Source organism: Cervus canadensis, chromosome 13, assembly GCF_019320065.1.
Source record: "Cervus canadensis isolate Bull #8, Minnesota chromosome 13, ASM1932006v1, whole genome shotgun sequence".
Lineage (NCBI taxonomy): Eukaryota > Metazoa > Chordata > Mammalia > Artiodactyla > Cervidae > Cervus > Cervus canadensis.
In genome coordinates, this window is record NC_057398.1 from 24,194,687 (window position 1) to 24,210,957 (window position 16,271).

The following is a 16,271-nucleotide window of genomic DNA, read 5'->3' on the forward strand; positions in this document are numbered from 1 at the left end:
TAGTGAAACCAAGGCAACACTTCATGCAAAGATGGGCTCAATAATGGACAGAAATGATATGGACCTAACAGAAGCAAAAGACATTAAGAAGAGGTGGCCAGAATAAACAGAAGAACTACACAAAAAAGATCTTCATGATAACCACGATGGTGTGATCACTCACCTAGAGGCAGACATCCCAGAATGTGAAGTCAAGCGCGCCTTAGAAAGCATCACTAAAAACAAAGCTAGTGGAGGTGATGGAATTCAAGCTGAGTTATTTCAAAATTTAAAGGTTGATGCTATAAAAGTGCTGCACTCAATAGGCCAGCAAATTTAGAAAACTCAGAAGTGGCCACAGAATTGGAAAAGGTCAGTTTTCATTCCAATCCCAAAGAAGGGCAATGCTAAAGAATGTTCAAACTACCACACAATTGCACTCATCTCACATGCTAGCAAAGTAATGCTCAAAATTCTCCAAGCCAGGCTTCAACAATACGTGAACCATGAACTTTAAGTTTCAAGCTGGATTTAGAAAAGGCAGACGAACCAAAGATCAAATTGCCAACATCTGCTGGATCATTGAAAAAGCAAGAGAGTTCCAGAAAAACATCTATTTCTGATTTATTGATTACGCCAAAGCCTTTGACTGTGTGGATCACAACGAACTGTGGAAAATTCTGAAAGAGATAGGAATACCAGGCCACCTGACCTGCCTCCTGAGAAATCTGTATGCAGGTCAAGAAGCAACAGTTAGAACTGAACATGGAACAACAGACTGGTTCCAAACTGGGAAAGGAGTACGTCAAGGCTGTATATTATCACCCTGCTTATCAAACATATGCAGAATACATCATGCTAAATGCTGGGCTGGATGAAGCACAAGCTGGAATCAAGATTGCTGGGAGAAATATCAATAACCTCAGATAAGCAGATGACACCACCCTTATGTCATAAAGTGAAGAGGAACTAAGAAGCCTCTTGATGAAAGTGAAAGAGGACAGTGAAAAAGCTGGCTTAAAACTCAACATTCAAAAACTAAGATCATGGCATCTGGTCCCATCACTTCACGGCAAATCGATGGGGAAACAATGGAAACAGTGACTTTAATTTCTTGGTCTTCAAAATCACTGCAGATGGTGACTGCAGCCATGAAATTAAAAGATGCTTGCTCCTTGGAAAAAAGCTATGACCAACCTAGACAGTATATTCAAAAGCAGAGACATCACTTTGTCAACAAAAGTCCATCTAATCAAAGCTATGGTTTTTTCCAGTAGTCATCTATGGATGTGAGAGTTGGACTATAAAGAACACTGAGCACTGAAGAATTGATCCTTCTGAACTGTGGTGTTGGAGAAGACTCTTAAGAGTCCCTTGGACTGCAAGGAGATCAAACCAGTCAATCCTCAAGGAAATAAGTCCTGATTATTCATTGCAAGGACTGATGCTGAAGTTGAAACTCCAATACTTTGGCCACCTGATGCAAAGAATGGACTCATTGGAAAAGACCCTGATGCTGGGAAAGATTGAAGGCAGGAGAAGAAGGGGATGACAGAGGGTGAGATGGTTGGACGGCATCACTGACTCAATGGATATGAGTTTGAGCAAGCTCCAGGAGTTGGTGATGGACAGGGAAGCATGGTGTGCTGCAGTGTATGCAGTCACAGAGTTGGACATGACTGAGCGACAGAACTGAACAAAATGTCAGACCACCATACTTGTCTCCTGAAAAACCTGAATGCAGGTCAAAAGGCAACAGCTAGAACCAGACATGGAACAGTGGACTAGTTCCACATTGGAAAAGGAGTATGTCAAGGCTGAATATTGTCACCCTGCGTATTTAACATATACTCAGAGTGCATCATTCAAAATGCCAGGCTGGCTGACTCACAAGTTGGAATCAAGATTGCTGGGAGAAATATCAACAACCTCAGATATGCAGATGATACTTATGCATATTTAATATTTAATGATACCACTCTATGACAGAAAGCAAAGAGAAACTAAAGAGCCTCTTGATGAGAGTGAAAAAGCTGGCTTAAAATGCAACACTCAAAAAACGAAGATCATGGCATCCAGTTCCATCACTTCATGGCAAATAGATGGGGACAGAGTGGAAACAGTGACAGATTTTCTTTTCTTGGGCTCCAAACTCAGCAAATGGTGACTGCAGCTGTGAAATTAAAAGATGCTTGCTCCTTGGAAGAAAACCCATGACAAACTAGACAGAGTATTAAAAAGCAGAGACATCACTTTGCCACCATCACTTTGCTACCAAACATCAGTATAGTCAAAGGTATGGTTTTTTCAGTGGTCATGTAAGGATGTGAGAGTTGGACCATAAATAAGTCTGAGTGCCAAAGAATTAATGCTTTCAAACTGTGGTGCTGGAGAAGACTCTTGAGAGTCCCTCGGACTGCAAGGAGATCAAACCAGTCAATTCTAAATCAATCCTGAACATTCGCTGAAAGGGCTGATGCTGAAGCTGAAGCTCTAATACTTCAGCTACCTGATACAAAGAGCTGATTCACTGGAAAAGACCCTGATGTTGGGAAAGACTGAAGGCAGGAGGAGAAGTAGGCAACAGAGGATCAGAACGTTGGATGGCATCACTGACTCAATGGACATAAGTCTGAGCATCCTCCAGGAGATAGTAAAGCACAAAGAAGCCTAGCATGCTGCAGTCCATGGTGTTGTAGAGTTGGACACAACTTGGCAACTGAACAACAACACAAATATTTCTTAAATTAATTAATATAAAAATATGCCCTGTTCCAGGGTGAACTAACCCAGCACTGAGCCTTTGAATATGGCAATTAAAGACAGGTATGATGCAGTCACATTTCCCTGCCAATTATTTCTCTAAAATTGGTCATTTTCTATGTACAAGACCAGCATCCTAGTTCAGGCTTTATGTCCTCGACTTAGACATATATATCAAAGATTCTTTGCTATTCTTAACTGCATTTTACATAATATACTGCCAGCTTAATCTACCTAACTCACACCTAACTCAAACCTTCACTCACACCATGACCAAGCTCAAAATCCTTTTGAGACTGTCCACTGCTTTACAACAAAGCCTATGCTGCTCAATGTTTCTAGTCACTTTCTCCAAGGAAGGCCTGCTCTCAATCCCTCTCTGACCTCACACTCGCTGTCTTCCGGGCATACTGAAGATTCTGCTCATGTCTTTACTTTCCGCTTTCACATATGTCAGAATGCTATGCTTCTTCCTTTCTACTCTTCCAAATACCACTAACTCTTTCAGATTTTCCCAGGTGTGGTCATTTGAAAGTGAATTAAAACTAGTGTTTACTGGAGACCCACTGTGTAGAACTGACTGACAAACCCACTAAGACGAATAAGAATCTGAGCTTCTCACTGGAATTTACAGTCACAAGGGGGAGAGAAGACACATGGAACTATAATTTAATATGGAGTACCATAAATGACACTAAAGATGTGTAAATATAGTGGAATTCTGCAGTGAACAGGAGATCACTTCTGACTGGGGACAAATAGAGCAATCATGAGAAAAACATTTAAGTTGATCGCTGAACCCTGGTTTCAAAAGGCAGAGATGGTGAGGATGCCACATGTAATGGAAATTGCTCAATAAAAGACACTAGAGACCTACAGCAATCAATACTCTTGTAATTCATTTGGAAATTCATCACGTACTGTTTTCAAGTTGTCTGGATCATTTTTTGTTTACCTAGTACTGCATATATGTATACCCTTAACAGGACCTCGTCTAACAGGAGAAATAAGATACAAACTTGTAAAATAAAGAGGAGTAACAGTAATTATCTTGCATGGTTATGGTAATAAGTGAGGTAATGTGTATGCAAAAGTGGTTGTTATCAACATATAACAGATGCTTGAAAAAGGATTGTTTCCTTCATTTCTGGTACATAACCCTTCGTTACAGGCAGTTCTAAAATGACCACGAAGATTCCTGCCTCCTGGTATAAACACCCTATATAATCCCTACCCTTGGGTGTGAGTGGGACATGTGAATAAGATAGATGTCACGACTGTGACAACGTTGTGTTACATGGCAAAGCTGAAGGGATATGCAGATATGAAGTCCCTAACCACTTTGGCTTTAAGTTAGTCAAAGGGAGGCTATCCTAGAGGAGCCTAACCAAATCAGGTAAACTCTTACTCCCTGCCAGTCCAGTGGTTTTTCACTGCTGAGGACGTGGGTTCAATCCCTGGTCAGAGAAGTAAGATCCTACAAGCTGTACCATGTGGCCAAAACAAATTAAAACAAAACCAAGAACTATCATTAAAAAAAAAAAATGGGGGGCCTGGGCCTTCTCCTGCTGGCCTTAAACCAAGCCCCTCTGAGTACTATAACAATGAAATGAATTCTGTGAGCTCTGAAGAGAATCCCAAATTTCAGATGAGACCGAAGCCCCAGCCAAAACTCTGACTGCAGCCTCAGGAGACCATGAACAGAGGACCCAGCTGATCCAGAGCCACACTCATGATCCATGTGAGATGATAAAAGGGTGTTAAGATACCACATTTTTGAAATAACTTACTATAGAGCAATATAAAACTAACTAATACACTCTACTTTCTCTCAAATACCTACCCTTATCAAATGCATTTTTTGCTAACTTTCATTTGTTTAAACAGATTCAAGAATCAGTCAACAACATGATGAAGCCCTTTCTTCCCTCTTTCACATATACACAGCAGTGCACACACACATCAATTTTATAAATATAAAAAGTACCTGAGTGGAAAATAAATAGGATCTAGCATGCCAGTGTTATTTTGTTGAAACATATTTTCTCATCTGTAAAACGAATATAATAATAGTATTGACCTTATGGGGTTGATATGAGGAATAAACAAATTAATGTGTGTAGGCAATTTAAATTCTTGCTACTCAGAGTGTAGTATGACCAGGAGCAATGGCATCTGACAGATTTTTTTTTTTTAAGTAAGACTTCATTTGAACAAGATCTCCAAGTAATACACACACACACTTAAAACCTGGGAAGCACTTCTTTAATCAGCACCTACCACAAATAAGTGCACTATGATCATCGAAAGTTTAAGTCACTCAGTCATGTCTGACTCTCTGTGACACCAGTCCACGGAATTCTCCAGTACAGTCCAGAACTATACAGTCCATGGAATTCTCCAGGCCAGAATACTGGAATGGGTAGCCTCTCCCTTCTCCAGGTGATCTTCCCAACCCAGGGATCAAACACAGGTCTCCCACAATGCGGGCGGATTCTTTACCAGCTGAGTCACAAGGGAAGCCCAAGAATACTGGAAGGGGTAGCCTATCCCTTCTCCAGCAGATCTTCCTGATCCAGGAATTGAACCGGGGTCCTGCACTGCAAGTGGATTCTTTTTTTTCCCCTTTTTTTTTTTCATTTATTTTTATTAGTTGGAGGCTAATTACTTTACAATATTGTAGTGGGTTTTGCCATACATTGACATGAATCAGCCATGGATTTACATGTGTCCCCCATCCCGATACCCCCTCCCACCTCCCTCTCCATCCCATCCCTCTGGGTCTTCCCAGTGCACCAGCCCTGAGCACTTGTCTCATGCATCCAACCTGGGCTGGTGATCTGTTTCACCCTTGATAGTATACTTGTTTCAATGCTGTTCTCGCAGAACATCCCACCCTCACCTTCTCCCACAGAGTCTAAAAGTCTGTTCTGTACATCCGTGTCTCTTTTTCTGTTTTGCATATAGGGTTATCATTACCATCTTTTTAAATTCCATATATATGCGTTAGTATACAGTATTGGTGATTATCTTTCTGGCTTACTTCACTCTGTATAATGGGCTCCAGTTTCATCCATCTCATTAGAACTGATTCAAATGAATTCTTTTTAACGGCTGAGTAATATTCCATGGTGTGTATGTACCACAGCTTCCTTATCCATTCGTCTGCTGATGGGCATCTAGGTTGCTTCCATGTCCTGGCTATTATAAACAGTGCTGCGATGAACATTGGGATGCATGTGTCTCTTTCAGATCTGGTTTCCTCGGTGTGTATGCCCAGGAGTGGGATTGCTGGGTCATTTGGCAGTTCTATTTCCAGTTTTTTAAGAAATCTCCACACTGTTCTCCATAGTGGCTGTACTAGTTTCCATTCCCACCAACAGTGTAAGAGGGTTCCCTTTTCTCCACACCCTCTTCAGCATTTATTGCTTGTAGACTTTTGGATAGCAGCCATCCTGACTGGCGTGTAATGGTACCTCATTGTGGTTTTGATTTGCATTTCTCTGATAATGAGTGATGTTGAGCATCTTTTCATGTGTTTATTAGCCATCTGTATGTCTTCTTTGGAGAAATGTCTGTTTAGTTCTTTGGCCCATTTTTTTGATCGGGTCATTTATTTTTCTGGAATTGAGCTGCAGGAGTTGCTTGACCTATACATAGAAGACTATAAAACACTGATGAAAGAAATCAGAGAGGACACAAACAGATGGAGAAACATACCGTGTTCAGGGATTGGAAGAATCAATATTGTCAAAATGGCTATTCTATCCAAAGCAATCTATAGATTCAATGCAATCCCTATCAAGCTACCAACGGTATTTTTCACAGAACTAGACCAAAGAATTTCACAATTTGTATGGAAATACAAAAAACCTCGAATAGCCAAAGTAATCTTGAAAAAGAAGAATGGAACTGGAGGAATCAACCTGCCTGACTTCAGACTCTACTACAAAGCCACAGTCATCAAGACAGTGTGGTACTGGCACAAAGACAGAAATATAGACCAATGGAACAGAATAGAAAGCCCAGAGATAAATCCACGAACCTATGGACACCTTATCTTTGACAAAGGAGGCAAAGATATACAATGGAAAAAAGACAACCTCTTTAACAAGTGGTGCTGGGAAAACTGGTCAACCACTTGCAAAAGAATGAAACTAGAACACTTTCTAACACCATACACAAAAATAAACTCAAAATGGATTAAAGATCTAAATGTAAGACCAGAAACTATAAAACTCCTAGAGGAGAACATAGGCAAAACACTCTCTGACATGAATCACAGCAGGATCCTCTATGACCCACCTCCCAGAATATTGGAAATAAAAGCAAAAATAAACAAATGGGACCTAATGAAACTTAAAAGCTTTTGCACAACAAAGGAAACTATAAGCAAGGTGAAAAGACAGCCCTCAGATTGGGAGAAAATAATAGCAAACGAGGCAACAGACAAAGGATTAATCTCAAAAATATACATGCAAGTGGATTCTTTACCAACTGAGCCATCAGGGAAGCCCTAGTATGATCACTGTATTTCTTAAAATGAAACTCATTTCTTTTCTATATTCTCCATTGTATTTTCATTCAAATACAAAGAAATCTCATTTGCAAACTGATTTCTACAGTAAGAGCTTTAATCAGACTATGAATTAACAAATTAAAGGAAAATAAACCTCTAGTTGAGTTTGAGACTGTTTTACTCTGCAACCAAAATGAATTAGAAGTGGTATTAGTCGAGAGTACCAGTCACTGAGATCAAAGGGAATATTTTCAGTCTAGATAGCATTTAACCAATCTAAATACAAAAACAAAAAATGCAGATTACAGTAAAGTTTAGTTTACAAGCAAGTGTGAAGCTTGCCTCATATTACTGTGAATCTGGTCTTTTACAATTACTTGGGCATGTGTCTTAAAGGAAATCACCCTGTATTTGCCAAGTATTATCTTCTTATAATTTACCATCCATGTTATAAGTAACTAAATACAAGTCTGAGGTCGACAAACAGAAAGTCAGCTTGAAAACCAAATGAAGCAGTATCAAGTATACCTCAAGTTTCAAAAGCAGGAGCAATTCAGAACATGAAGGAGTATACAAAGGTGGCAAGGTAGTTTAAAATAATCCCTAAGGCAGTTGTACTGATGGACCTAACTTTCTGCAAAGATTCCTTGCATTCAAATTAATTCCCTTTAACACACTTCATTTTTTCAACAGCACTTGAAAAATATGCAAAGATACTTTAATTCATTTTACTTTAGATCTTCCTCAGGAAATTAAGAGCAATTTTAGTCCTTTAAAGTCTGCATCCCTTTTTAGTTAAATTACAGGCTAAGGTAAGACAATTTAGTGACTTGAACTTCCACTTTTGCTTTGACAGGCAAATTGCTGAAAATAATTAAATAAAAGAATACTCCAAATCCCCCCAGCAGGAAAACATTTCTATGCCACCTCCAGCTCTAACTTTTGATATCTGCGTTGACAGAAATGTCAATTATAGAACTAATAATAAAGTGTATTGAAAATGTATGAAATGTCTCATCTATAAAAGAAACTATTACTTCCTACTCTGTGATTTCTGTAGCTTTTTTAATATGGGTGATGGCTAATAGATTTTCAAAAGACAAACTGACATCTCAAATAGTGAAAACTTGTTAAGAACAGAAGTAAAAATTTTGAGGGAAAAATAGAAATCTGATGACTTGTTCTTATTCAAACCATATATAAGAATGAGAAATTGAAAACTTTATTTATGTTTTCATATTTTCAAGTGCAATTTCAGAAATGTTACTACTGCCTTTCTAGTCTTTCTCAGTATGAAATCATCTTGAAGCAATGTAAAAGAAAACATATTCATTTATTCTATAATTTTTGTGTTAAAATATTTCTATTTATTCCTTCACTTATTATTATTCATGCTATTTACTCAGAAGGCAAAAATCTCACTGAGAAGGTGGTACTTATTAAAGAGGAAGGAGAGACCCATTTGGCAATCCAGGAAACAAGGTGTCCTTCCAGGGGAACAGCAAGTGCGACAGCCCAGTGGCAGATTATAGCAGTGTCTGTGAAGGACACAAAAAGTGAAGAAGAACTAAACAGCCTATGATGAAAGTGAAAGAGGAGAGTTAAAAAGTTGGCTTAAAGCTCAACATTCAGAAAACTAAGATCATGGCATCCAGTCCCATCACTTCATGGCAAATAGATGGGGAAACAGTGCAAACAGTGGCTGACTTTATTTTTCTGGGCTCCAAAATCACTGCAGATGGTGACTGCAGCCTTGAAATTAAAAGATGCTTACTCCTTGGAAGGAAAGTTATGACCAACCTAGACAGAATATTAAAAAGCAGAGACATTACTTTGCCAACAAAGGTCCATCTAGTCAAGGCTATGGTTTTTCCAGTAATCATGTATGTATGTAAGAGTTGGACTATAAAAAAAGCTGAGCACCAAAGAATTGATGCTTTTGAACTGTGGTGGTGGAGAAGACTCTTTAGAGTCCCTTGGACTGCAAGGAAATTCAACCAGTCCATCCTAAAGGAGATCAGCTCTGGGTGTTCATTGGAAGGACTGATGCTGAAGCTGAAAGTCCAATCCTTTGGCCACCTGATGCGAAGAGCTGACTCATTTGAAAAGACCCTGATGCTGGGAAAGATTGAGGGCAGGAGGAGAAGGATGACAGAGAATGAGATACTTGGGTGGCAGTACCGACTCAATGGACATGAGTTTAGGATAGGCTCCGGGAGTTGGTGATGGACAGGGAGGCCTGGCAAGTTGCAGTCTACTGGGTCGCAAGAGTCAGACATGACTGAGCAACTGAACTGAACTGAACTGTGAAGGAGAGCAAAGGACAAGGGTGGAATTCGTGGGGCAGAGAGTAACAGCGAATGAGGTCAGAAAGGTTACAATCAGAAAGCAAAATCACATACAGCCTTATAAACCATGGTAAAGAACTTTGGCAAACAAAATGAAAAGCCAATGGAGAATTTTCAGAAGAGAAGAAATGTAATCTGACAAATTTCAAAAGGGTGACTGTGGCTAGTGCAGAACCACAGACTAAGGGGGAGTGAACAAGGGTGGAATGCAGGAGACCCGTTAGGAGGTATTGCAACAATCCAGTCCAAGAAATGACAGCAGCAGAGAGAGGGTGGATCCTGGATCCTGAGATCCAGCGCCTAGGAGCTGCCACTTGCTCACAGCGGAAGCCTACAGGGAAGATGAGCCTTCGGCCATTTACTCCACCTGGAACGTGTTCTCTTTGTAGAACAGAAAAGAAGCAAAACCACTGCACCCGTGCAAGGCCTCAGGTCCAGCATATATCTGTGAATAGCTAGGACCCTCTCTAATCTGCCTGAGTGTGTGTGCAGCCCTGCATGTATACACAGCCTCCCAGACCACCAGTGATATGCAGAACTAATGAGGCCCAGTCATTCCTTAAATCTCCTTTTGGAAGGAGTTTTTTTCCTTCCCAACCAAAATTACATCATTCTACATAAAACACTGGTCTTCCCATTCTTTCGCCATTAAAAAAAAAAAAAAATCGCTATTGTTTCCAATAACGTTCCAAATCAAGTAAGTCCCTTCCAGGGGTGAAAGCAAAGCTACCAGTTTTCATAGCTCACCCCATCCTAGCAAAACCACCATGATAATAAGCCAGTGGTGGGAATCAGCAGAACAGGAGATGCCTCAAGTACTAAAACACCATTCGCAGTTCTCACTCAAGGCTCAGTAGTTTTTCTTGAATAAATGCTTTCTCCATATGTTTATATAATTTGATCACCTTCTCAAGTCCTTCAATGCCTGTTTTTTTGACGATTTTGTTGACATTTATGATTGCTTTTTCATAAGCAGATTTGCCAAGCTTCTTACTCAAGCCATTCCTGCATTGAATACATTTTAAACGCAATTTGCCTGAGCAACCTACTAAAAAATATCATAGAAAATATTTTTAAACATTGCTAAGTATGGAAACTGCCTGTATGCTAAAATCACTATTTTCCTTTGACTGTTAACATGCCTTTGTTGAAGAGCTTACTCAGGGGGCCTTAAGTAGAAAAAGTCTCTAAGCAGAGTAAATAGCATTTGTAAAGACACAGGAAGCCTGCTAGGAAACTGCACCCTTAAGTGTTGGGTGGGTAACTATTTTTAGCTCTCCTTTCCCTATTACAGATGAGCTCAAATCTCTTACACCCTAAAAATGCCCTTTTGTGGCCACATGCAACGCAATGTTTTAAAGTCCAGTCTCTCTCCTCTTCTTCTCCATTGACTTTCTTGAAAAAATAGTCTGAAAAGTATTTAAAACATCCCTTTCTCACCTCTAGTCATTCCTCAGTCCAGTATAAGAAGGCTTCTTTTCCAACTTTATTAAAATGACCCGCAGAGGTACCCAGTAGCCTCTCAGATTTACCAATGAACAATGGTAAATGAATCCAACAAACAATCTTTGGTCCTTATCATACTAAATCTCCTTGTTCCATTTGTCAATACTGCAACATCATTTTCTCCTTTTGAATCTCCACTCCTTGGTCCATTACTACCTTGTCTTAGTTCTCATACTGTTCTGACCATTTCTTCTGCAGATCTTTTAGCTGGACTTTCTCTTCCTGCATCTACCCTTAAATGTTAGTAACCTCTCAAAACCCTACTGTTAACCCCCACCTCCCACATTTTCTCTCAAAGAAATTTCAGCCAATTATCATTGCTTCACACTGATGACCCTCAAACCTTTATCTCCAGTTGTTAAAACTTCTCTCACAATATAAGACCATTTCTAATCACTGAAAAATAGCTGTACTTCAATGTTCCCCAGTGAGTTCAAATCCATCACTATCTGAAACTGAATGTATCATACCCCACCTCAGACCCACTCTTCCCAGGTATTCCTATCTCGTTTGCTGGCATTAACATCATCCAGTCACCTAACCTAGAAACCTAGATTTAATCTATGATTATTTCTCTTCCCTTCTCTTCTTTCTGCTGCCCATGACATCCAATTCAGCTAAAAGCCTTGTTGCTTTTACCACAGGCATATTCTCACATGTCTTCTGCCCTTCCTTCCTTACATGCTAAGGCAGCCACTTTGACAGACCTGTACCAAACGAACTTTGTCAAAAGGGCAGCATCAAAAATGAAGTTGGAGCCCACGTCAGCTCTCTTGCTAAGACTAGAAAATGATGGCCTTCCAATACTTCGTACAGGACTTTCAGATCCTAGCAGTGAATGTCTCCAAACATTTTGCTGATTAATAACAAGCCAAAATTGGGATCATTTAGTTTGCCATTTACTTCTAAATGTATCAGTTTTCTAATTATGTTATTTTCCATAAGTAAATGGTTCTTCCCTTATACTGCACATCTACACAACTTTCAAACCTCATGGGCCCTAAATTTTCACTGGATCAAAAAATACCTGTCCAAGACTTGGATGGCATGGAGTAATGTCAGACAAAATGCATGGTAAGTCTATGAAATAGCAACTACATTGTATACCACAAAGCAGATGAATACCATGGAAGTGATATTCTGTGACTCCAAGGCTAAGATATAATAGGCATTGCAACTTCCACCTTAGTTCCCTGGACTGCTGTCTGGGGAGAGCTCACCATTGTACCACATGGACACCCAAGCAGCACGAGCGGGAAGCCTTTGTGGAGAGAAAGTGAAGTATCGCGGCCAACGGCCAGCATCATTTTGACAACGATTATGAATCAGCCCCCTTGGAAGCTTCTCCAAGCTTTCAGCCCCATCAATGTCATCTTCAAATAACTAAATCCCCCAGATGATATCTGACTCTCCATAACAAACACGAAGCCACAACTGACCAGACAAGCCTAAATCATGACCCACAGAAACCATGAGATAATAAATGTTTTCTGAGTGGGGTGGGAGGGTAAGAACTCTACTTCCAACTACACGTAAAAATTTAAATCATTCACAGACACATCATTAATGAAAAAAAAAAAAACCTGACAGGGAATTCCCTGACAGGGAATTCAGTGGTTAGGACTCTGCACTTTCACTGCCTGCAGTCCAGGTTCAATCCTCAGTCAGAGAACTAAGATCCCACAAGACACAGCAAAAAAAAGAAGAAGAAAGAAATTGACAAATCAGACTTCACAAAAATTAATCTTTCGTTTCTCAAAAGACATTGTTCAGAAAATGAAAAGGCAAACTGCAGAGTGGGAGAAAACATCTGTAAAACACATCCAATAAAGGACCTTTGTGTGTGTTAAGTCACTTCAGTCGCGTCCAACTCTTGGCGACCCTGGACTATACAGCCTGCCAGGCTCTTCTGTCCACAGGGATTTTCCAATAAGAATACTGGAGTAGGTTTCCATTTCCAGGTAAAGGACCTTTACCAGTGTATTTAAAGAAATCTTAAAAATCAACAGTGTATTTAAAGAAATCTTAAAAATCAACAAGAAGACAAATAACCCAATGTTAGAAAGGGCAAGAGATTTGAAGTCTTGACAAGGATAAAACAGATGGCAAAGATGATATAAAGAAACTTTCTTTTAATAAACCCTATCCTATAAGCAGGTAATATAAAGGTTAAAAGTAAAGATCCATCATTTAACTCTAGTTTCTATAAAAAGTACTGAGCACAAAGCCAAATGACGTGTGACTCTCATGAGGCTGGTTAGCAACTCTCAGCAGCATTCATGTAGTAAACAAAGCAGATAATCGCTAGTGTTTCAAAAAAGTGAATGGTAAGTGATAAGGCAACAACAATAAACAAATCAAAACTGAATCATGTCAAATGAGTAGGACATAACATTAACCACTGAAATTCTAAAAATGCTTAGAATTTGAAACTTCTCATTAAACACTTCAAACGTGCAAGACAGCAAAGTTAAGCTGTCAAATTTAAATAATTGTGTAAGTTGCACTTAGGAGTACGCAACCAAGGAACCAAATGGACCAAATTCTCCTCTGCATCTAGTAGAATCTAGTCTAAAAGTAGCAGAGACTACAAAGAAACACCACTCCTCCCCCTACTGCTTAGAGAGGCACGCATGCACACATGCACACACGTGTGCGCACACACACACATACACACATCTGTAAGGATACAAGTAAAGCAGCTATGTAAAGACAAGAAACTGAGTAAGTTTCATTTCTTACCCTCTTCTGCTTCATCCTCCTGGGGTGACAACGGGCCGCCTCCACTAGTAGGAGTGACTGGTTCCTCCTTCTCAGACTCTCGCTGTAGACTCACCACCTCATATATTGCATCCCCAGCATTGGTATGGCCTTTTCCCTCAGACTGAGAAAGATATAAAAATGTGCTTAAACATTAGAAATTTGAAGTAAACACTGAAAGATGGTGTATTTCAAGGGTCATTAAAAAGAACTAAAATGAAGAAGAGCAGCAGGTCATGCTTGATCTACAGCACGTCTGAAGTTGAGAAAAATCTTTCAAGTGCAATGCTCACATAACATCCTAAATGCATGGTTCTTTTAGTATTATTTTAACCAAAACAATAAAACATATTAACCATCTGAAAAATCTCAAATTTCTTTTATCAGAAAAACCTAAGAAGCCACAGATTCCAGGGTAGAAAGATAAGCAAGTGATGCTGGATTCTTAGGACTGACTACCTTGCTCTGAGATAAAGAGAAACCAGCTATATCCATCAACTAATTCATGGAAGTAGGTAGTTTTCACCTTACAAATGGCTTACATTCTAAATGGTCTTTTTTTAAGGAGTAAAATTTCCAAGGCAATCATTAATTAACCAACTTAGCATGGCCTACAAAGTCTTAGATTAGTTGAACCCTGCCTCTCTCGTGAGCCTCATCTCATATTCAAACACTGTTACAATACTATACTTCGACCACTCTGGCCTTGTTTCAATTCTGAGAACTTTTTCTTTTTTTCCCTGCCCAAGGCCTTGGGATATCTTTTTCTCTCTGACAAACAGCTTTTCTTCCTACTCTTTGCTAACTACCATCAATATTGGATCCTTATTTCTTAATGTTACTTCTGTTGATGTTCACTTGCTTTGTCGTATCCAACTATTTGTGACCCCATGCACTGCTGCATGCCAGGCTTCCCTGTCCTTCACTATCTCCCAAAGTTTGCTCAAATTCATGTCCACTGAGTTAGTGATGCCATCCAACCATCTCATCCTCTGTCACCCCCTTCTCCTCCTGCCCTCAATGTTACTTCTACAAAGAATCTAAACTAAATTCCCAAGTTTTCAGTTCTTATCATAACAACAGAGGGAGTATCATATGGGCAGAGATCATGTTGACTTTCAATCAGAAACAATATGGTACCTGACACATAGTAAGTATTCAACAAATATCTGTAGAATCAATGATTAGACTAATGGTAAAACATGAATTTTAAAGCCAAACAGACCTGAGTCTGAATTCAAATTTCACTACAAGTAAGAGTGCGGTCTTGGACAAAATACTGTGCTGAGGCACAGCACCTCTATCAATAAAACTGAAATAAACCATCTCAATTATTAAGGAGATTAAATATAATAATACTTAGAACATAAAATTAGAGTGACTGAAACAAATTTTTATTACTATTATTATCTCAGTCTTTACACCATTTTACCACACTCTAAAGAACACAAAATAACAATAGTATAGGCATATATAGAGGTATAATTATCTCAAATATCTACCTTTACTTTAATTAATTTAAATTACAAAAACATAACTAATTATTCATTCTTTTCAAGAATTTCTTCTGAACAATAAATCAAATTTCAGGCACATTTTCAAGCCATTTAGCAAATAATAAAAGGTAAAATTGTCCACTGCATTAAACATAGAGGGGGGAAAAAAAGAAGACAGCCATGAAAAATTATGTGGTTAGGTTTAAACCAAACATTTTTTTTTTTATAGTTCTACTATATTCAGGAAACAAAGATCTCAATCCCTAAAGCAACAACTAAAGTAATTGTATAAAGAAATACAATAAAAATGAAATACTAGAAAACAAGCTGGCAGAGGAGTAGGTGGACATGGAGTATATCTCTCTCCATGGATACATCAGGAATACACCTTCAGACACAGAAGTCCATGCAGAACACCAGCTGAGCGAGGACGGGAGTAGCTGAGCAGCAGAAAAGAATATACAGAATCACGCAAAACTCGGTAGGCTGGAGGAACTAGGGGGAAAAAACAGGAGTACTACAAGGACTTGACCTGCCCTTGGTGGGTGTAAGAAGCGAAGCAGGGGTCTGATTCCCACATCAGGGCAATTGTCTGAGTCAGAGGAGAAACATTTAAGGCTGAGAATGAAACATCTGATCTGTGGCAGCCTAAATAGAATGAGAATCAGACAGTCCTTGCTGCAGCCATACGTACCCTGGAAAGGGATGCAGGTCCCCTAGAAGGGGCGGCAACAGCTGGGAGCTGGAGCTTAGGGATTGTGGAGCAATCCCAGGGCGAGGGCTACTCTTGACTGTGGAGAAATCACTAGGTATAAAGGACACTACACTATGTTAAAAATATCTAGTCACCAAGAATATATAAGAATCTTATAAACATATGTAGCTAACAACAGGCTCTCA

At 39.4% G+C, this 16,271-nt stretch overlaps 1 protein-coding gene across 7 annotated transcripts in view; it reads right to left on the minus strand.

The window, feature by feature from the left end:
• RABGAP1L (RAB GTPase activating protein 1 like) overlaps positions 1–16,271 on the minus strand; it is a 669,536-nt gene that overhangs the window by 504,621 nt on the left and 148,644 nt on the right. For all 7 annotated transcript variants that reach the window (XM_043484703.1, XM_043484704.1, XM_043484705.1 and 4 more), the window contains one exon: positions 13,858–13,999. In XM_043484703.1, the coding sequence (XP_043340638.1) occupies positions 13,858–13,999 (142 nt within the window). The remainder of the gene's footprint in view (positions 1–13,857; positions 14,000–16,271) is intronic.